Source organism: Apteryx mantelli, chromosome 1 (assembly GCF_036417845.1).
Source record: "Apteryx mantelli isolate bAptMan1 chromosome 1, bAptMan1.hap1, whole genome shotgun sequence".
In the NCBI taxonomy this organism is placed as follows: Eukaryota; Metazoa; Chordata; class Aves; order Apterygiformes; family Apterygidae; genus Apteryx; species Apteryx mantelli.
In genome coordinates, this window is record NC_089978.1 from 74,336,394 (window position 1) to 74,357,176 (window position 20,783).

The 20,783-nt window shown below is 38.0% G+C and overlaps 1 protein-coding gene across 8 annotated transcripts in view; it reads left to right on the forward strand.

Moving 5' to 3' along the window:
• Positions 1-1,665: 1,665 nt before the first annotated feature.
• GCC2 (GRIP and coiled-coil domain containing 2) overlaps positions 1,666-20,783 on the forward strand; it is a 35,675-nt gene continuing 16,557 nt past the window's right edge. For 7 of the 8 annotated variants that reach the window (XR_010883977.1, XR_010883975.1, XR_010883978.1 and 4 more), the window contains exons 1-16: positions 1,666-1,726; positions 4,503-4,565; positions 5,287-5,371; positions 6,457-6,524; positions 7,399-7,503; positions 8,329-10,824; positions 11,489-11,558; positions 12,020-12,120; positions 12,197-12,295; positions 14,086-14,205; positions 15,479-15,643; positions 16,024-16,128; positions 16,719-16,881; positions 17,423-17,523; positions 17,655-17,732; positions 19,459-19,596. Coding sequence is in view for 3 of the 8 variants with exons in the window: in XM_067295088.1 (XP_067151189.1) it covers positions 1,721-1,726; positions 4,503-4,565; positions 5,287-5,371; positions 6,457-6,524; positions 7,399-7,503; positions 8,329-10,824; positions 11,489-11,558; positions 12,020-12,120; positions 12,197-12,295; positions 14,086-14,205; positions 15,479-15,643; positions 16,024-16,128; positions 16,719-16,881; positions 17,423-17,523; positions 17,655-17,732; positions 19,459-19,596 (3,963 nt within the window). In the remaining 5 variants the exon portion in view is untranslated. The remainder of the gene's footprint in view (positions 1,727-4,502; positions 4,566-5,286; positions 5,372-6,456; positions 6,525-7,398; positions 7,504-8,328; positions 10,825-11,488; positions 11,559-12,019; positions 12,121-12,196; positions 12,296-14,085; positions 14,206-15,478; positions 15,644-16,023; positions 16,129-16,718; positions 16,882-17,422; positions 17,524-17,654; positions 17,733-19,458; positions 19,597-20,783) is intronic. The other variant, XM_067295118.1, reaches the window with a different exon arrangement.

A 20,783-nucleotide genomic window follows, 5' to 3' on the forward strand; every position in this document is an offset into this window, starting at 1 on the left:
ACAAATTTACGTGAAACATTATTTTCTCTGAGTTTTTCCAAAAAGAAGGTAAACTATCCTATAATCTCTCCAGACCTGCAGCTTCAATCAGAGATTGAGTTGGAGGGACAAAGCAGTGCAGTACGGCATAGTTTAGGGCCAAAAGCTATTGCCACAAGAGGCTTTTGGAAGGACTCTTATGCAGAAAGTTTCTTCCTGAACCCATTTGAAACTCCTATGTTAGACCATGGCAGCACTGTCCTAGGAGCCCAGTTCAGAGTGTCCCAAAGTGGATGAGAAAAGAAAGTTTCTAGTCTATCTAGTGCTTTAGAATATAATATCTAATTTTAGAATAGAAATCAAGAAAATGCAGCTTCTTGGGGTTTGGTTATCGAGATCTATCTTTTGTCAACAATCTCCGTGAGGGCGTGGGACCATACGCTGCTGCTGCTGCAATTGTTCACGCGTATACATTATGACAACAAATATATACAATATATAGTGAATGTGTTGGGGAAGAAAGATAAGGAAATCAATTTCTGAGGTATATGTGAACAACCTTTCTGCCTTTTGTCACTATTTGTCATTTGAATTTTAAAATAAGAATGACAATAAGGAGACTTGGAAAAAATGCAAATTATTCCTCCCTTATGAGAGCAGCATTTTGACTAACATGACCTTTTTTTCATTAAAATAATAGATAATCTCTCATGACACTATAATTAATTCGGTGATATTCAATATTTATCTGGTGAATGTAAGCAGAATAATATGCCTAAATTGTTTCTCCCAAGCAACTTCTCATTAAAAATCAATTGCTTACCATGAAAAGTGAGAAATCTTTCAAGCACTATTGAAGTGCATGCATGATTAAAATAAAAAGCAAAATGCAGGCTCCCCGCATCTCCAAATGCCCTTGCAGCAGTCCCTGCCCCGAAGGCACCCTGCAGTAATGGGGAAAGGCGAAGCGCAACAGCGCTGCAGCTGTACCCCTTCCCTCAGGCCACTTTTCCGACGCAGCAGCGTGACACGCACAACCTGAAGATTTTCCTGTAACGGGAGAATTACCACCACACGGCTCAAGCCATCTTTCAGGCTGCTTTTGCTGCTGAAGCAGCACGTTAAACAGCCTTACCGTAGCAGATGATCTGTCATAAAATGTTTGCTTTAGAGGGCTATATTATACCTAAAACCGTTGTTTAAGCCTCCCTTGGAAGAGATCAGGAGCTGTTATTTCAGAGGTGTATGCTACTGGGCAGCAGGAGCTCCACAGCTACGCCTCATCCAGTGAGTTCGTTTTTAATGATAGTATTAAATCTTCCCATCATAAAAATACCACTGAAATAGGGCAAGGAGGAAAACAGGTAAAGAATACTCTAGGCACTATTTGAAGGTGAGTGGGTTATATATGAGCTCATACAGAGTATTCAGTGATTTTAATTTTTTTTTTTTGGTCACTGGTCTGTCTTCAGTTTCTTTCCACCCGCTTTGCAGGAAAGGCAAAGCTCTGTGCGCGTACGCTTTTCCACACCGGTTGCTTCTTAGGTCTTCAAAACACCGGCTGATAATTCGTTAATTATCATATGGGCGGGCGGGGGGCGGGGGAAGCTGTACGTCAGAGGCGTGGGGCGGTGACGAAGGCGGAAGCGGAGACAGGGTTGGTGGGAGGGGGGGATGTAGCGGCGCTGCCAGCAGCTGTGGCGCTGCCATCTGCCCGCCCCTGCAGCGAGCCGGCTCCGCCATGGAGGTAACTGGGCGGGCGCCTCGCGGGGGTGTGTGTTGGGTGGGAGCAGGGAGAGCCGTTGGGAGGAACCGTTGGGGGTCGCGTGACCTTGGGACCCCCGCGCGCGCCCCGCCCCCCGCCGCGCGGCGCGGCGCAGCCCCCTCCGGCGGCCGTTGGTGCGCGGTTCCCCCTACCCCCGCGATCCCTGCCGTTGGTGTCGGGGGGTATCGGCCGCGCCGCTCGCCTCGGGGGCGGCCGCCTGGCGCTCTGCGGAGCCGGCGTGGCGGGCGGGGTGGCCCGGGGGCCTCCCGCCGCCCTTTCCCGGCCCTCCCCGCGCGCGCTGGGCTTTAACGCCCCCGGGAGCTGCCGCTGTGGGGAGCGGTAGGCAGTGGGTCTCGCACCTTCGTGGGCTGCGCCGAGGGCGCCCTGGCTCCTTCCGTGCGGGATGGGGTGGGCCTCCCGCAGCAGGGGAGCCTGCGGGCCGCGGTGTGGGCCGCCCGAGTTGCCTAGTGCTTCCTGCTGCAAGGTGGAGGTGTCATCCTGACTGCACAGACTGGTGGAGAGCGACCGGTATTAACTCAAGGGGGGGGGGGGGAACGTTCAGATGAGATGCAATGGATGTCGTGCGTCGTTACGCCTCTTTTTTTAAAAATAGCGTGAATGAGCAGGCATTCCTTTTTTTATGAAGATGACCTAGTGCTTTAACTGTGGATTAACTATGAAATGTCTGCCAGCATAGGCAAATCACTGAAGTACATGTGTCTACTGTATCTTTCATAACTACCAAGATGAATTCAAAGGCAATCTTGAAGAATTTAAATTTTATATGTGGAATTAACTCCCAGTAGTTGCTGAGCTGGGCACTTTCTAATTACACCCCTGTTTCCTAAAGCAATCAGAATTCAAAATGTTTTAATGTGATTTGATGTGTTCAGATTTGGGGACATGTAAAACTCTCAGAAAATCACTGTTCAGGATGGTCATTGCTGTCACAGGTTATGTCAAAGTTTAATATATAGTATTCCTACATTGGTTAGTCTTTCCAAAAGTATGTTTAGTTCTTGTAAAAGTAAAGAGTAGAGAGCAATTAAAAAAAATACAAAACATGGTACGCTGTGGCTTGGAAACACCTTAGTGTAAATGAGGTAGGCCTTAAATTAAAAAAAAAAAAAAGACAATTATCAGTAAAGCATGGAAGCATATGCTGTTTTCAGAATAATAGAGTAGAAACTTGGGAATCCTTACAGGATTATCTTCAGCGTTGTACTTAAGAGTATTATCTGTGTTGGCTCACAGCTCAGATGCACCTAATCCATCAAGTTTAAGGGTTTTTAATTACTATCTTTCTCAGCATTCTTTTAATTAAAACAAATAAAACCCTCTACATGAGCTGCTTGTGATATCTTTTACCAGAGCAGCAAAACTGGATGCATCTCCTTGCACGATACAAAGTTCTGCCTTTGTGTACATTGGTGTAAAGAAGAGTAAAAGCAACATGTAGATCTATCTGGCTTTATTCTAACATCAAGAGATGTATGCTATCATTATTTTTAAACAGTACAGACAATTTGTTGTACCTAAGTATTCTATGTAAGCGTATTGTTTGTAGTGGCGGTGTTTTACTAGCAACCATGCTCAAATATTAAGAATTTAAATGTTGAAAAAGTTCTGTCCCAAAAAATCTGAATCTTAAACTTCTTTATAGTGTTATTTCTTAAGTCCTATATTTCTTTAACAGACATACTATCTTCTCATAAACTTGCCTTTGCCTTCTCAAAAATTCTAGCCCATGTAATACAGAGAGATACAGTAGCTGCCTTTGTCCTTGGTCTGTACTTGAACTCATATTTCTAACTATGGCCTTTCTTAATATCTCTATCAGCTGTTCTCTTTAAATTGTTAATCAGTTAACTGGTTATCCCTACCAGTAATACTGAGATCCAGTTTGTTTTTTCCAGAGTTTCTATTACAAGGTTTTATTTATCTGAATAAAGAGGGTAGCAAAATGAAACTGAAGGTATAGTATCTAGTCTGATAGTATGAAAGAAAAAGCAAGCTGAAGCTCAAAGCTTGGAAATGCTAGCTGTAATATATTGGAAGTGTCTGTCCCATTTTCCTTTACTGCATCTTAGTTATGTTTATTTCTTTAAGTTCGCAAGTATATGTAAGCATATCTTGTATAAACCCACTCTGAAGTAATGTAGAGTCTCCCAGATTAGATCTGAGGAGGCTTACAGTAAAAAGTGTTATACGCTTATGTTGGGAGTAGAGAGGCCAGGCTTTGCAGAGCCTTTTCAAATACATTTGTCAGACCACCACTACCATACGCTTTTACTGCTAACTAGAGCATTTAAAAAAAAAAAAAAGTCATTCTGTGTTATATTTTCTTCAAAAATTCCCTAAGTCTGATTTAACTGCCCTTCCTCTACAAGCGTTGTCACTCCTCCTTTTTCTTAAACAAGTCTTTTAATAACAAGATATTGAGTCACACTTTCTTAACCAGTTGTAAATAAAATGATTTTTCTGTAGTATATTAACTCTGAATAGAAGTTAAGTAGTGGAGTTGTAGGATTATACTGATTTAGAAATTAAGTTTTCTATTCCACTGTTGTATTAGACTAATTGCAATAGATCTCTAAGGAAAATTCCTCCATTATCCTTCTGACTAGTCCTACAAATGGTTTAGCTTTCTTGAGCTCCCACTACATTTGCTTATTCTCAGTATGTACAGACTTTCAGTTACTTCCTTCAGTATTCTGCATAAAAAAGTTCAGTTCTCACATACTTTATTTCATTATAGGTACAAGATGCTGGGCAAGAGATGGTGGCTTCTCCTGTCACACCAGGAACAGGCAAATCAAAGGTAATCTGACTTCACAAATTTAATTTATTTGGATAGCAGTGGTTTAGAGGATCACAGCTTCCTAGTAGGAAAATGAAAAGATTTTTTTTTATGCAGTTTTGTGTCTTCTATACTTCTTGAAAATTTGATTTACAAATGCTAGGCTCAGGAAAGCCTATTCTGGAAATTGTGAAAGCACTAAAATGAATTTTTGTTCCACTTCCTATGATAATATTTGATCAGATATTTATAGCATCTAGTTCTGGAAACAGTCTGTTTCCTTATGTACCCACACTTCCTTGCCTATATTGGCAGTAAATTAAAAAAACAGTAATGTTAGGTCAGCATGCTATATTCAAAACATTGTTCAAATTATATTACTCCAAAGACCCAGCTACTTTTTTTTTTTTTTTTTTTTTTGGCTTATAGGCTTCATATTTTTTCTGGTATCTCTCAGCCTATCTATTGTATTGGAGTCCTGCCCAACTAAGTTTTCATTTCTAACTGATGCTTCCCAGTTAAACATTCTAGAATAATTTTGGAAAAGCACCGAATTAACAGTAGTTTCTGTTATTGCACTGTTACATCCTTGCAGATACATGGTAAGACAGTTTCTTGCCCTAAATTTTAACATTTTGGAAACCGGATGCTAAAATGCCTGTTTGCTGTTTACCTCTGGGTTAGAGGAAGCTGATAATATGCACTATTGCACTATTACTGTGTAATATGTACTTTCTTACAGCTGGACACATTGCCCAAAGAAGATCTCATCAAGTTTGCAAAAAAGCAAATGATGCTTATACAGAAAGTGAAGTCAAGGTGTACAGGTACCTTACTGAAGGAATAATTTCTACTTTAATGCTTGCTACTACTTGACCTTGTTTAATATCACAGCACACTTTTGCTAGGTAGACTTAATTTCTAGGCAAATATCCTAGACTTTTCTTTTTTCCCTGAGATTTCACTATTTTTGTGGGAGCATAAAGACTGAAGTTCTTAGGTAAAGGGAGGGAAGAAAAAAATGAAACATTGCTTTTGTCAAGTATTAAATTAACTTTGACTCATCAGGCAGTGTGGTGTGATGAAACACTGTAGCCTGTGCAAGTTGAAGTGGGACCTGTCGTTATCTGTTCCCCATATCTGTTGTAGTGATAAACTTTTCAGGAAGCAGATAGGAGGGGCAAAATTTCTAATACATTTTGTGTAATTAATTGTGCATAATTAATCCTGTTGCAGAGCATAATAGCATCTTTAAAATGGCTAGCTGCTTTATATTTGATTGATTTACTTCTTTAATGAGAAATTGTAAAATATACCGAACGGAATTGTGTGTTAACCACCTAAAAAACTACCTAGTTGAAGTAATGTATTCTGTGACCAGCAGAACTAACTAAACGTAGTTTCTTAAGGTTTTATATTCAGCATCCACTGTACATCTGTGCTCTCATGTTCTGTTCCCCTCCTCTCTGTTGCACCTCTTCCTCTGGTGTCCCCGTACCCACACTTTTGCCGCTTCCATTTGTTTAGAGTTACAGTTATGCTGACTGGTGATAACTGCCCAGCCAAAAAATAAGGATAGGGATGGGCTATGCTGGGCTCTTTTCCAGTGGGGTCATTCATAAGGTCTTGCTCTTCTACGTGCTGCCTACCTTTAGAATACCTATAGGAGCTGAATCTCTCTTCTCTGGCTTAAATTGATTATGTCAGGACCAGGGAAGGAGTACTGAATGTTTGTTTTCTCTCTCTCTCTCTCTCAGCTGTTTGTAGTATTACTCAGTAACAAATGAAAACTGGTAATGTAAAAGACATCTCAGATTTGGACAGTTGTGTTGTTTTGGATTTATTAATAATTTGATACTGTTATAGAGCATCAATTAATGTTTGCTGTGAAATTTCTATACAACTTTTTAAGAACTAGAGAAAGAAATTGAAGAACTCAGATCAAAAGCAGCTACTGGAGGAGCTGATGATATTATTCAGGTAGGAATATGTAACATGTTTCTGATACATTATATATTGTTACTGAAATAGGTTTACAGAAATAATTTCTGATATATAGCGAATAGCTGTGAAACCTACTCAGATTGACTGAGATCAGTTTCAGAAATTCAAGATCCTTTCCAAAACCTCTTCTTCCCTTCCTCCCTTAATCCCCCCACCTCCCTGCTTTACTTTTCAGAAAACAGTGTTAGTTCTGTGAGAAAATAACTGTATAGAATAGTACAATCTCTTTGGCAAGAGTTTGTCCCTGTGTAGTAGGTTAGGGAGGCTTTCGTTGATCTCGGAATGACCACTGTGGTGAGGAAAGACTTCAGCCATCGAGGAGGCTTCTGAGACAGTAATTTGACAAGTTCAGAAACTCACAGAATTAAAGTGCTTGTCACAAGAAATATCTTTTGGAATGTAACTGGATTTTTTTTTTAATTTTATTTTAGTGGGAAGAACATCTAGCTTTCTAAAAGTAAAGGCTATATAAAGCACATCAGAGTGAAAACCGTGTGTGTGGTGGGAGCAATTGTCAACTGGAAACTTGTTTCAAATAGTTTAGGTGGAGATTTCATTTGCCTTCCAAAGAAGGGGAACTTTTTTCCCTTCTTCCCACCTGGTTGTAAATAAATAACCTGATTAGAAGAGAGATTTTTGAACAGAATTTATTACTCAACATCATTGTATTAGTGTACCTATTCCCTATCTGTGGTATTTGGGCTAAAGTAACTTTTTAGATCAGACTGTTTTATTTAATTAGCCAAAAAAAAACATTACCAGTATCTGAGTTCTTACTGCTCTGCAAAAATTACTCAGGCTTCCATTTTAAGTAACCCTTCTTCTAATGTTCTTTCTCCCTTAAACTTAGGCTCTCACAGAAAGACTGGATGTTGTACTTCTGGAAAAAGCTGAAAGTCAGCAGCAGTGTGTAGCTCTGAAAAAAGAAAATATTCAAAGAAAACAAGAAGTAGAGGTACTAAAATGAGCAATAAAACATTACTAAAAATATTTCAGACTGATATTTAACTTCATTTCCTAGTCTTGTTTGTCGTATATTTCACTTTTGTTTTAGTCTTTTTCAGCTGTTTTCAGCTATGTTCTGTTGTACCTTTAAAAAAAATTCAAAAGGTTTCATATGTTAAAGCATATTTCATCTGTAGGCTCTAATTTATAGTATTTATAGTGGCATTTATAGAGCTGACAATAAATGTATAGTTCCTAGACTCATTGGTTAAATCTACAGAAATTCAAGAAATTCAATCTGAGCACTAGTAGGCTTGCCCAATCAATTAACTGTGTCTTTCCATGGAAAACGTATGGTTTTACATTCAGATATCCTTAGGAAGGAGTCTGTAAGCGAAGACGCCTAAATCATGTCAGTAATCTCAGTTAATAATAAAGTGTAGAGTATAGAGTCAATTGTGTGGAATTGATGAACATTATTATAAATGTAGTATTCCAGATATTTGGATTTGATGTGACAAAAATAAATTGGTCTTTAATACATAATCAGAATAGCTGCGAACTTTTTTTACTAGAGCTGAAATTTATTGTGACCATTACATGAGAGTATGCTAATAAACATGATTTAAGACTTAATAGTTTTCCTATCTCATTTTACAAACAATATTGTTGTACTTGCTGCGGAGTCTTCTCTGAGCTGTCCAAACACAGCTGGATGTTTAAAAACTGCAGATATTTCTAAAACTAAACTCCTAAAACTCATCAGTTCAAATAGTTTATTTGGAAATTATACTTGCTTAGTTACCTGTATTTAATAACTTGCATGTTTCTTTAGGCTGCAGTGGCTAAGACAGAAGAATTGCAGAAGCAACTGGAGCAATCAAGTATTGACTCTGTGAAAGAAATTAAAGCTCTGAAGAGTGAATTAGTAAATGCACAATCCAAATACAGTGAGGATTTAACAAAACTGAAGAAAGAATTAGAGGAACAAGTGAAGAAACAAATGGGGCTTGTGGAACAAATTGAATGTCATAGTAATAATCAAGAAGAAGTTAAAAAACTACAGGACGATGTTCAGAGAATTAAATCTGCTTATGAAGAGCAAATTTTGTGTCTGAACAAGCAGTTGGAAACTGTGACTGATGACAAAAACAAAGAATTGGCAAATCTGCAAGAAACTATTAAAAGCAATTCTCAGTGTTACCATAATGAAATTAATAACTTGCATGAAGAGCTTAAAAAACTAAAGAGTGCCCATCAGGAAGAGGTTTCAGAGTTGATGCATCGGATTGAAATGTCTTCTAAAGAAAATGAGGAAAAGCAGAACCAGATAAATCAATTGCAGAGGAATTTGGCAGAGCGGGGTATAATAAAAGAGAAAAATATGAAGGATGACATATATGCTGGTACTGACCAGCATGAATGTGATTTAGAGCAGTTAAGAGAAGTCCTACATAAAAATACAGAAAAACAGATGGATGTTGTAAATGCCCAAGAGGAGCTTTCTGTAGAAGCAAAAGTGGAAGAAAAGGTTAGATACCTAGAGCATAGCTTAGAAGAGCTCCAGTCTCAGCAGAGTATATTAAAAGATGAGCTAACCTATATGAATAATGTTAAACTAAAACTGGAAGAAGAAATCCGTCGCATAAAGGATGAATATTTTCATGAGCGGGAAGACTTGGATTTTAAGATAAATGAATTGCAACTTACTAAAGAAGATTACTGTTGTGTAATTGAAAAACTAAAATCAGAGCTTCAAGCAGCAAGACACCACTGTGAAATCACTGTAGAAGAGCGTAAATTAGAAACTCAAGCTCTGAAAGAGCAACATGAGAGAGAAATTTCTAAACTAAATACAACTTTGTTATCTAATGCTGAAAAAGAAAATATGGCATTAGTCTTTGAAATACAGGAACTTAAGGAACAACTTGAAAAGCTAACTCAGGAGAAAGAAGAAGCAGTGTCCAGTTACGACAGCCTGAGAGAAACACTGGAAACTCTACAAACTGAGCTAGGGGAATCTGCTGGAAAGATCAGCCAGGAGTTTGAATCAATGAAACAACAGCAAGCTTCTGATGTTAGTGAACTACAACAAAAACTCAGGGCTGCTTTCAATGAAAAGGATGTTCTTCTTGAAACTATAAATCGCCTCCAGGAAGAAACAGAAAAATTGTCATCTAATCAGCTTGAGGTAGAAGAACTTAAACATAAAATTGTTAGTCTTCAGGAGGAGAATGAAGCAATAACAAGCTGTGTCCACCAAAAAGAGACTGCCATAAAAGAACTGGAAGAAAAGATCATTGTTCTTGCCAATCAAAACCGGGATATTTTAAATGAAGTAAAATGCTCAGGTAAAGAGAGAGAGACTCTTCAGGAAAGATGCAAGCAAGAACAAGAAGTAGTTCAGGAACTTCAGCAAGAAGTAGATGTTGTTAACCAGCACAATAATGACCTGAAAAAAAGGGTAAATGAATTAACAGCGAGACTGAATGAAGCTTTAAACAGGAATAGTGAAAATGCACAAAAGCTAGAGCAACTGGAAAACCAGATTGAATCTCTGGTGCGTGATAGAGAGAACCTTTCATCTGAAGCAGATATTCTTCATGAGGAAAATAAGAAAATCACTCAGGAAAAAGGTAGATTAAGCAAAGAGCTGGAAAAGATTGCATCTGAAAAAGAAGCTTGGTCAGTGTTGAAAGAGCAATCTGAAAATTTAGAAGAGAAACTACAAATGATGACTGCAGAAAAAGACCATTTAACAATGTTACTTGAAAGTGAGCAAGCGCACAGATCCCTTGTCAGAACTCAGCTGTACTGCTTAATTGAGCAAGTGGGGTCCAGAGTTTCAGGTTCTGAGGAGGAACATGATTCTCTTAGCTTACTACAAACTGCAAATGAATGCTTGGCAAAAATGAAAGAAGAACAATGCCTTACTCTACAGAATGAGGAGAAAGCTCTTCATCTGCAGCAAGAAGTTGAGAGACTAGAGCAAGAAATCGTGGCTCAATATACAGAACATAGATCTCTGCTTGAGGACTTTGAAAAAGAAAAGGGTCTTTTAAGAGAAGAATTGGAAGGAGCATTGACTGAAAAAGAAGCACTTCAGCTTGATATCCAGGAGCTGAAGAATGCCAGTGAAAAAACAAGGATTGAAAATCAAGATCTTTTGGTTCATATTGAAGAGATCTCTCAAAAACTTGCTTTTTTTGAAAGTCAAATACAGGAACAGCATAAAGAATCTGCTACAGAAAAACAAGGAGACCTAAATTTCATTCTGGAACAAAAGGAAACTGAACTTAGAAATATGAAAGACGAACTGAGTTCTCTAAAGGTTATATTTTGTTATTGAAGTATACAGACTAAACCTCTAAGTCTTCAGAATTAAGGTTCAAAAAATACTTTCATTCTTTCTCTTTTTTCCTTCTCCTTTGGCTCAGAGTGAGTTTCCCCTTTAAAAAGCACACATTTCTTAGTATCCTAGCACCTCAGATTCCCCTCTCCTCTCCTGGCAGGGGAAAAAAAAAAACACTGTTTTACCAAAAGTTGGTTGTACTCAGTCTTTTCTCTTTCTGTCAGTACCCCCACAAAGTCATCACGTAACTAGATGGACTAACTGACCTAACAGTCTTTCACTCTAACTTTCTATGGCTGTATCTCAAACAAAACTGCTGCTTGATCTGCAAAGCTATTGCTAACTTTGGTTCTATGAACTTGATGCTTATGTAAGATTGATAGCTGGTCAGAATTAAGTCTCCCATTTTTTGTTCTTGGACAAGACAGAAAGCAGCTGTTAAAAGGCTGGAATGTTTTCCTTTTAACATAAGTATGCTTTTCAGTTACCGAGCTAATATGAAATTGTACATACAGGCTTTCTTGGTAATCAGAAGGTAGACGTAATTCAGCCATAGCTGGAGCTCTTATTGGTTTGTTGAGGAAAAGGTAGTCAACACAAAGAAATGTTTGTAATACTTCTTGTATGTTTGCTTATAATACAGGATTTAATGGAGACGTTGACTGGGAAAAATGATCAACCATCTTCAGTAGCAGAGCTTCAGGAAAAAATTGGTATCTTTCTCCCTGTTGTGATTATGTAATCAGTTTTTCTTTTTTGGATTGTTAAACACTTTGAATTTTTTTTTCTCTATATAATTACCCTATATTTCCTATAAGTCAAGGGAGGTTGGAAAGTAGATATCCAAACAACATCCCTTCCATCAAAACATTCCATCAGCCCCATTAGGGATTCAAAATAATTTTAGCAATTGAAATCTGTTATGATTTGGTATTTCTTAAGCTTTTTAGTTTCCTGTCTACATTGGCTATAAATAATGTAGTGGCTAGATGTTTTATCTTCAAACTGAATTGAAGTGCTTAACTGAATGAAAGATATGAATATCTCCCACTGGCACTGGATGTTTTGTTTTGGTTTGTTTCAAATTCATGCTGGTATTTTTGTCATAATTGAATTTCATTTCATTTCTCGTGGTGGGGGAGTGATACTATTTATTTTCTTTTATTTACTTTAGGAAATCTGGAAAAAGAATCTGCAGAAAAAACTGAGAAGTTTAATAAAATTAAGGTTGTTGCTGTAAAAGCAAAGAAAGAATTAGATACCAGCAGAAAAGAGGTACCCTGACTGCTTCTTGATGTGAATAACTGCATTTGGGGTTCCGTTTTAATGACACATGTTTCTTTGTAATAAGGTGCAGACTCTGAGGGAAGAATTGGAGTTGGTTCGATCAGAGAAGGATCAGTTGTCCGCTTCAATGAAAGATGTCATTCAAGGAGCTGAAAGCTACAAGGTAAGATTAGCATAATATCTACAAAAGACAGTTAACTGTCAGAAAATACTTTGCTAAAGTATGTTTGGCAAAAGAATTCAGTGCAGCTGAATAGTCAAATCAAGAAATGTAATGTTCCAGTATAACTCTGTGTCTGCTGTCAAAAGAAAATAAGGCACTTCCTTTCTATGGGATATTATTTTTAGACCTCCTTTTAGCTACAGTATCATATGCATCAAACAACAGGTTGCCAAGGCAAATCTGTTCTTACAAATTTTTCAAACTACATAAAATTGGGAAACAGTTAGAAAGTCTTTAAGTGGTAAAGACACAAGCTGATGATTGCAGCACATTTCTGGGCACATGAAGGAGAAGCAGGTGATGGGGAACAGTCAGCATGGATTTACCAAGGATAAATCATGTCTGACCAACCTGATTACCTGCTGTGATTAAAATGACTGGATTTGTAAATGAGAGGAGAGCAGTGGATGTCGTTTACGTTGACTTTAGCAAGGCTTTTGACACTGTCTCTCATAAGAGTCTCCTATCCAAGTTAGGATGTTATGGTCTGGATGGGTAGGCCTCTAAATGGGTTTAAAAGAAAGAAAAGGGAAAAAAAGAGTTGGATGGTTGAGTTCAGAGTAGTGATTAGTGGGTTGCATGCTACCTGGAGGCCAGTAACAAGTGGGGTATTGCAGAGGTCTGTACGGGCACCTGTCCTGTTTAACTTCTTTATGAGTGACTTGGAAGAGTGCATGCTTGTCAGTGATGCCAAACCAAACTAGAGGGAAGAGTCAATACACTTGAGGGCAGGGTTGCTGTTCAGAGGGACCTAGACAGGCAGGAGGAATGGGCCAACAGAAACCTCTGGAAGTTCAACAAAGACAGACGCAAAGTCCTGCACGTGGGAAGGAAGAACCCTTTGCTGTGATACAGGTTGGGGACTGGCTAGCTGGGGAGCAGCTCTCCTGAAAAGAATTTGGGGGTCTTGGTAGACAGCAAGCTGAACATGAGCCGAGAGTGTGCTCTGGTACCAAAGGTGACCAGCAGCATCCGGGGCTGTATGAATTGGAGCACAGCTAGTAGATTGAGGGAAGTCATTCTCTCCCTTTGGTCAGCACTCGTGAGATGACATCTAGAATATTACATCCTCTCGTCTTGGGCACCCAGCTACACAGAAGACATTAATAACCTGGAGTGAGTTTAGTGGAGGGCGACCAAGATGGTTAGGGGGCTGAAATACATGATGCATGAGGCTGAGGGAACTGAGTTTGCTCAGCCTGGAAAAGAGAAGATTTCAGGTGGTTCCTAATAGCAGTCTCCCAGTACATACAAAGAAGTTACAAAGAAAATGGAGCCAGATTCTTTATGGCAGTGCAGGATGAGAGACAACAGTCAGAAATCGAAAGAAGAGAGGTTCCAACTGGATATAAGGACAAAATTTTTCACCGTGAGGATAATGAAGCATTGGAACAGGCTGACCAGTGTGTTTTTTGTCACCTCCTTCCTGAGAGGTTTTCAAGACCTGATGGGACAAAGCCCTGAGCTGCCTGGTCTGACCTCACAGCTGATCCTGTTTAAGCAGGAGGCTGGACTAGAGACCTCCTGAGATCTCTTTCAACCTGAATTACTCTCTGATTCTGTGGACTCAAAAGAATTTCTGCCAGAGCCTATAATGGAACTATAGCTTTAGTTTCATTCTATTTCTGATGTTGCAATAAGTTAAGTAGGTGCCTGAGGTTTAAAATGTACTTAAGACAAACAATGTATATAGTAAAAGTTAAGGCTTTTTTTAATATGTGTGTGCTAAGAACCTTTTGATGGAATACGATAAGCAAGGAGAACAGCTGGATTCTGAAAAAGGCAGAGCAAATAATCTTGAACGTCAGATAGATGACCTCACAAGACAGCTACAGATGTCATCCCAGCAGGTTAGTTCTGTATATGTGTCTGAGCTATTCATAATTACAGTAAAAATTATTCTGTCTATTAAACTGAAGTTTCTTCCTGTGATTGTTCTTATATGTAGTTTCATAACCTAAGTCCATTTTGGGTGGTTACTTGAAATTCTTACCCCCTCCCCCCCCAAAAAAAAAAAACAAAAAAACTGGTGTCTATTTGCACTGTGACAGACAAAGTTATGGATATTCAGAATGACTTCACTCTTTAACAAAAAGGGTTTAATTTACCTCAAGGCAACTCACAGGAAAGAGCAGCTGATCGACACTAGCTTCAGTTGGACATAATTCAGGTTTTTTTTGTACCTGATGCCTCCCACAGTATCAAATATACACAATGTTTGATACTATTGTATCAACATCAAACTTCCATTGGTATTTCTGATTTCTCTCCCCCCCCCACACACACACTTCTCATTAAGTACAGTAACCTTAAGAGAAAAAAAACCTTAACACTTTTTCTTGGTCAAAATGTGTTTTTGTTATTTAATCAAGAGAGTTTAAACATACTAAATTAATCATGAGATTTTTACATCATTCACAAGAACTGAAACTTTGGGGCACATTGTGGAGTACTGTAGCAGAAGTCAAAAGAGTCTAAGATGCTAATTAAGGAGCTGTGAGACATGTTTTGCAAAACTAACTGAAATAGTTTTGGGATTTGAGATTCAAACTCTCAAGCATAGAGAACTACACTGCTGAACTACATTCAAGATACAGCTAGGCCACTGTTTTCTTGTAGATGGAAGATAGTAGTGAATAGCATAGGAAGAAATGAAAAATTGTAGCATATATTCTGATTATGATGGAGTTGAATTTTTCAAGTTGTTACAAAGTGTTTTGTAAACAAGACCACTGTTTAGGTGTTTGGCAGCTTCCTTCACTTACACCTCCTTCTTAACCTGCATGATAGAGACTGAGGTAAAACATGGAAGATGTCAAAATAAACCTATTAAAATGGTTGCCAATGTAACCCAAGTACGGGACACTAAGAATACCCAAATACTCTGAACAAAATAATCTAACTATGCTAGTGACTTATTTTAGCCTTTTTCTCAATCTTTTTCAAAATAATTAAGCTGGACAAGATTTTACAACGTCATAGTTAAGTATCTGTAGGAATGCTGTTTGTAAGGGAACTGGATGGAAATCAGTGTTTGTCTTCTAAATATGGGGAGTATCTTGTTGCACACAAATTCATCTTTTTCTTTTTTTTTTCTTAATCTTTCCACTATGATCACTTTAGCATGACCAGTTACAGTCTGCTAATGAAGACCTCCTGGCTTGTGTTGAAACACTGCAATCTAATGCTAAGCTGCTGGAAGCTCAGATACTGGAGATACAAAGAGCCAAAGCAAAAGTTGACAAAGAACTGGAAGCTGAAAAGCTTCTAAAAGAACAGAAAACAAAGGTAATACTTTGTAGAGAAGGTAAATGGGATGAAGCATTACTTTCACTTAATGTGACTTTCGGTAGAGTTTTGTAAACTCTATTGGGTTTACTTTTTTCATAGAACAAATTCCACACTTTTTCTTGTTGCCTGGCTCAGCCTTTTTTGAAGGCTCGGTCTGTTTATTGAAACAACTTTGCAAACCCATCACTTAGAGCAGATTAGGGCTTGTGACAGAATGTGAAACACTCCCTGATCTTTTGAGGTGTTCTTTGGTGCACAGTCATTTCTTGAAGACTTCTATCTTCATTGTGTGTGTGGTATATGCACGCAAATTTGTGTACTATGCTGACATGTATTTTGAAATCAGACTGTGTAACTGGAAAGTGTTTAAATTTCAGGAGCATAGTGATGCTGTCAGAGAACTAGAGGAGCTTCAGATGCAGCTTCGGAAGGAGAAGAAGCATCTCCAGAAAACCGTGCAAGAACTAGAGCTGGCCAGAAAGGTAGGGTAATTGTTGCTGTTCATGTTAGTGCTTAACTGACTACCAAATGTTTTGGCCCATTGTGCTATGCTGAATGCCCTTGAAAGATCCTCTGTGTTCTGAGGACCTTAATGCCCAAAGTATGCAAAAAGGAAGAGACGAGTTTTATCCCTGGTTTTGTGTTTAGAGACCTGATGTGTTTTTTTTGTTTGTTTTTTGTTATTGTTTTTTAGCTTAGGTTATGCAAAATACTGTGAGTAGAAATGGGAGTAGAATTCTGATCTCTGGAATACTCTCCAGAACCCTGGTGCATTATCCAGAAGCTGTTCTTGTTTTAGTGAATGAAGGTGGTAGGGACTATAGTACCTGAAAATTTTTCACTGGCAAAACTGCTAAGACTAGTAACAGGTTTTTTCCATGTTTTTGACTCTTGTTTGAAAACAGATTACTTATTGAAGGTATGAATACTTGGTGGGCAGGTAGTGCTTGTGGGTGGATAGGTTATAAACTTTGATAGCTGGGGAAAATAGTTTTTTTTAATATATTTTAAAAGTCTTTCACAGCAGCCAAGGCAGATTTTAAGTTGTAACTTCACTGCGTATAACTTGCAGGATGCTCAGAAGAGTACACTGATGGATATGGAAATAGCTGATTATGAAAGGCTAGTAAAAGAACTTAATCAGAAGATTACTGATAAAGACAGTAGAATAGAAGATCTTGAGCAAGAAAAGGGGATTCAGAAACAGAAACAAGAAACCCTACAGGAAGAGATAAGTGAGTAAACAATAAAGAGCAAGAGTCACTATGGTATAGTCAGTAATGGCGTAACATACAATTCAGAAACATTTTCTCAAGTCAGTGGCTAAGAGAAAGGTTTACAGGGAATACTAAACAGTTACAAAGTCAAAATTCCTTTTCCATAAAATAAACTTTACTAGGTCATAAGTCACTTTAGTACTCAGAAAATAAAAGCCAAAGGGCCTACTCAGTAAACTGTATTTCGTATCTGATTAACTTAATCATAATTTTGGAAAATGAATAATTGACAGGGGATTTCAATCTGACATACCACTGTGATAAAATTTTGCTAGTTAATGTTTTTAAAATTTCATTTCTTCCTATCCTTAAGTGTAAGTCTTAAAGCAATTTTATTTATTTAGAAACCTATGTGATACTTATGCTGAACTTATTCCAAGCTATTGTTTGCAGCTCTCTTAGGAAATCTGTCAGAATTTGTTTAAATATTTTTTCAATATCTTTAAGGAAATACAGGGGGGAAGTTTCCCTTGCACATAATTGCTGTTTTCTGCATTAGAGTCACTTCAGTCATCTATGCAACAGAATGAGGAAAGAAATGCCAGGATAAAACAACTGCTTGTGAAAACCAAAAAAGAACTGGCTGATTCAAAACAAGCTGTAAGTCCAGATGTTCATGACTATATTTTATTTTTAAGCCAACTTTTTAAAATCTGGACTTGTAGCTGAATTATTAAGTTGCTGAGGTTATGTTTGTTTTTTTTAATTAACTAGCTAATTTTATCATGCAGGAAAATGACCACCTAATGCTGCAGGCATCATTAAAAGGGGAGCTAGAAGCCAGTCAACAACAAGTGGACGCCTATAAGGCAAGAAACTTCACTTCTTTGTTAGTAAAAGGTTTCTTATTTAAGTAATAAGGGTGTGATTTGTACTGGGCAGATGGAATATTTACTGAATAAGTAAATATTCCATTTTTAGTACCTGGTCGCTGGTTCTATTTCTTAAATTAATTTTGTCTTTTTGCTGCTTCCCCCAAATGTTTCCCCTGTGATGTGCTTTAAATTGCCAATGTATATGGGATCATTTAGATGATGTGGAATAAAGAAAATGGTGGAAATAGAAAAGAAAGCACAAAGAGTGACAAAGATGATAAGCTAATTGCATATGAGGAGATAAGTGGGCTAGAACTCTGTCTGTTTATTTTACTCCCAACTTATTTCCAACCTTCACGAGCTTGGAAGAAAGATTTGCAAAATCAGATGCATTCCCATGTCCGTTGGCAGTGCTGGACAGAATGTCAAAAGCATAAGAAGCTAGAGGAAAGTACAGCATTGCAGTAGCTCCTAGCTTTAACAGTAAGCATTTCAAGGCCTTCCTAAGCCATGGGTAGCATCCAGCTGTCCTGTTTTAATAGCCAATGATGAATCTTCCTTCATTAATGAAAATAATTTCCTTTTTAAGCTCATCTTATGCTTCTGGGTTCTCTAACACCTGTGGCGGTGGGCTTTTTCATTATTACCCATTGCATGGCAAAATACTTCAAGTTATTTGGTTTATTTTAAAATATACACAGTATTGAGACTTGTGCTTTCCCCTCCAACACCCTGTCCGACTCACTTTGTTATATTTCTGCTACAGAATTGTTTGTGCACTGTTTTTTTTTATTTATTTTTTATTATGAATGTTTGAATTTCTACCAGATTTGGAAATAAAAGAAATGAAAATGTCTGTCTGTGCAAGCTGACAGGTTTCTCTCTCTGAGTGCTATTGATAGCTTCTAAAATACACAGTTCGTGGGCTGTTGTACTTCTGTATGGAATCCTTGCCTCGTTTTTTCCACAGAATGATAATGACTTGAGGAAAAAAGAGCATACGTATATGTGTGCTTGCGCCTGCATAGATGCACGCATACAGCATGATGTTCTTTGTATTCTCGCTCAATATGCGGCCTTGGAATTTTTATTAACAGCATATAAAAAAGTCTGTAATAAGAGAATGAGGTTTTAAGTTGTTAATTTGTTGTGTTTTGAAGCTCGATGTATAGGGTGTTCATTGGTTTGAGAGGACAGTTAGCTTGCTGCTTACTCCTTCTTGTTTCTTTCCTTTCTCTTTCCCTCAAAAGTGAAGACTGATCAATGTGAAGCTTGTAACCAGGATAAATTTTAAATATTTTCTTTAAATATGGAAGCTGCTCAATTAAAAAAAAGTAAAAACATTATCAGTGAAGTTTTAGTAGCAGTGTTCCTCGTCTGTGTAAATTTTGTTAGATGGACAGAATAGGAATTGAATGTAATGAAAGGTAACAGAGAGGAAGGAAGAGGGGATGATTTTCTTAACAAATGCTGCCTCACATCACAGTGTTTTCCTCTTCAGTTGTCTCTTTAAACAACATCTTTTATTTTTAATTAAGCACATTGCAACCCATGTCCCTTCTTTATGCTGTTTTTTTTATTGGATTTTAATTTTACATTCACCAAACTTGTGCAGAAATTACTATAATAGAATTCTATGTGCCCTGTGACATATCCCCTTGAAGGGTGTAGAAAAATCTCTGTCTTATTGAAGACTTAAGTTTCGAACTGACTTTTTCAGATTCAAGTGGCTGTGCTAGCATCAGAAAAGCATAAAGTCCAGGAACATCTGCGAACTTCTTTGGAGCAACACCAGCGTACATTGGCTGCTTACCAGTTAAAAATTGCAGCCTTGCAAGAAGAATGCAGAACGGCCCAGGTACTCTGGTAGAAGAAATAAAGTTAGACCCTTTAAAAGGGAGATATACTTTACTCGGTGTCTGCTTCTCTAAAAATATTTTACAGGTCTCTTACTCTTGCTTACTTGTCTGTCAAAAATTGGGAATTATCCCAGCGTTTGAAGTATTTGAGTAGTGGTATAAAAGACAAATGGACTCTGTCCTGACTGTCATGCACCACTTCTGGTGGAACGTCTGGACTGCGATCTTATATTCCAGTAGGTCTTTTTGCCTGCATTAGAACTGAAAATGTTGTGGTAGGGTGAAGGAGAGGGAGTTTATTTAAGATGATCAGCAAACATACACTGTGGAGAAAAGACAAGTAGCAGTAAGTCGTTAAAGAAAAGGAGCGGGGGGAACCCAAAAGACAAACAGAAGTACCCTGCGATGGAATATTGTTTGCTCCATGTAAGAACAGTTAACATAGCTATCACTTAAAAAAATTACTTTATGGAAAATGAATTTGCAAGTACCTTTTAATACACTGCTTTATGAGCAGCTCTTTAATTGGAAGCTGAGCTATGCATGAAATTGACACTACTGCTGAGTTACTTTTTAAATTATTTTTGGCCTTATATGATACTATGTCAGATGTTCCTGGAAGTTAGCCTTTACATTAAAAACCCACAGGTTCAGAATATAGTAGGACTGTTGTTCTGTTGAAACTGTGTTTATGTAGCTTACTGCACCACACTACAAGCTATTGCATGAGAGGTGCAGATAAATAATAACAAGATTTGAACGCAGCCTCAAAAAATTTCTAAATTGTAAGAAGGTGAAGTGAAATGGGCAAACTCTGTGGTTGCTGCTGCAGGAAACTTGCCTGAGTCATGCTTGAAGATATGGATCACTATTTCACAAATGCCATCTTTATCACTGAGGACTTGAGGTATACTTATCCGTGGTCACTTGCTTGTTGATATCATGAGACTATTCAGGGTGTAGATCTACCATGGTGACGTGTCTTAAAGCTGTTGGGAGACCAGCCTTCCTCTTTAGGTGCCCTATATTAAAAATAGGGGTTATTGATACAGCAGACGGAAAATCTTGTCCAAAGGAAAGATGGACATCAGAGCAGATAGTAGGTGAATAGGCAAAAGTCATGCTGACATTTAAGGGTGCATGCCTGAGGACTTTGAAATATTGTACAAACATGGTTTGACTAGCG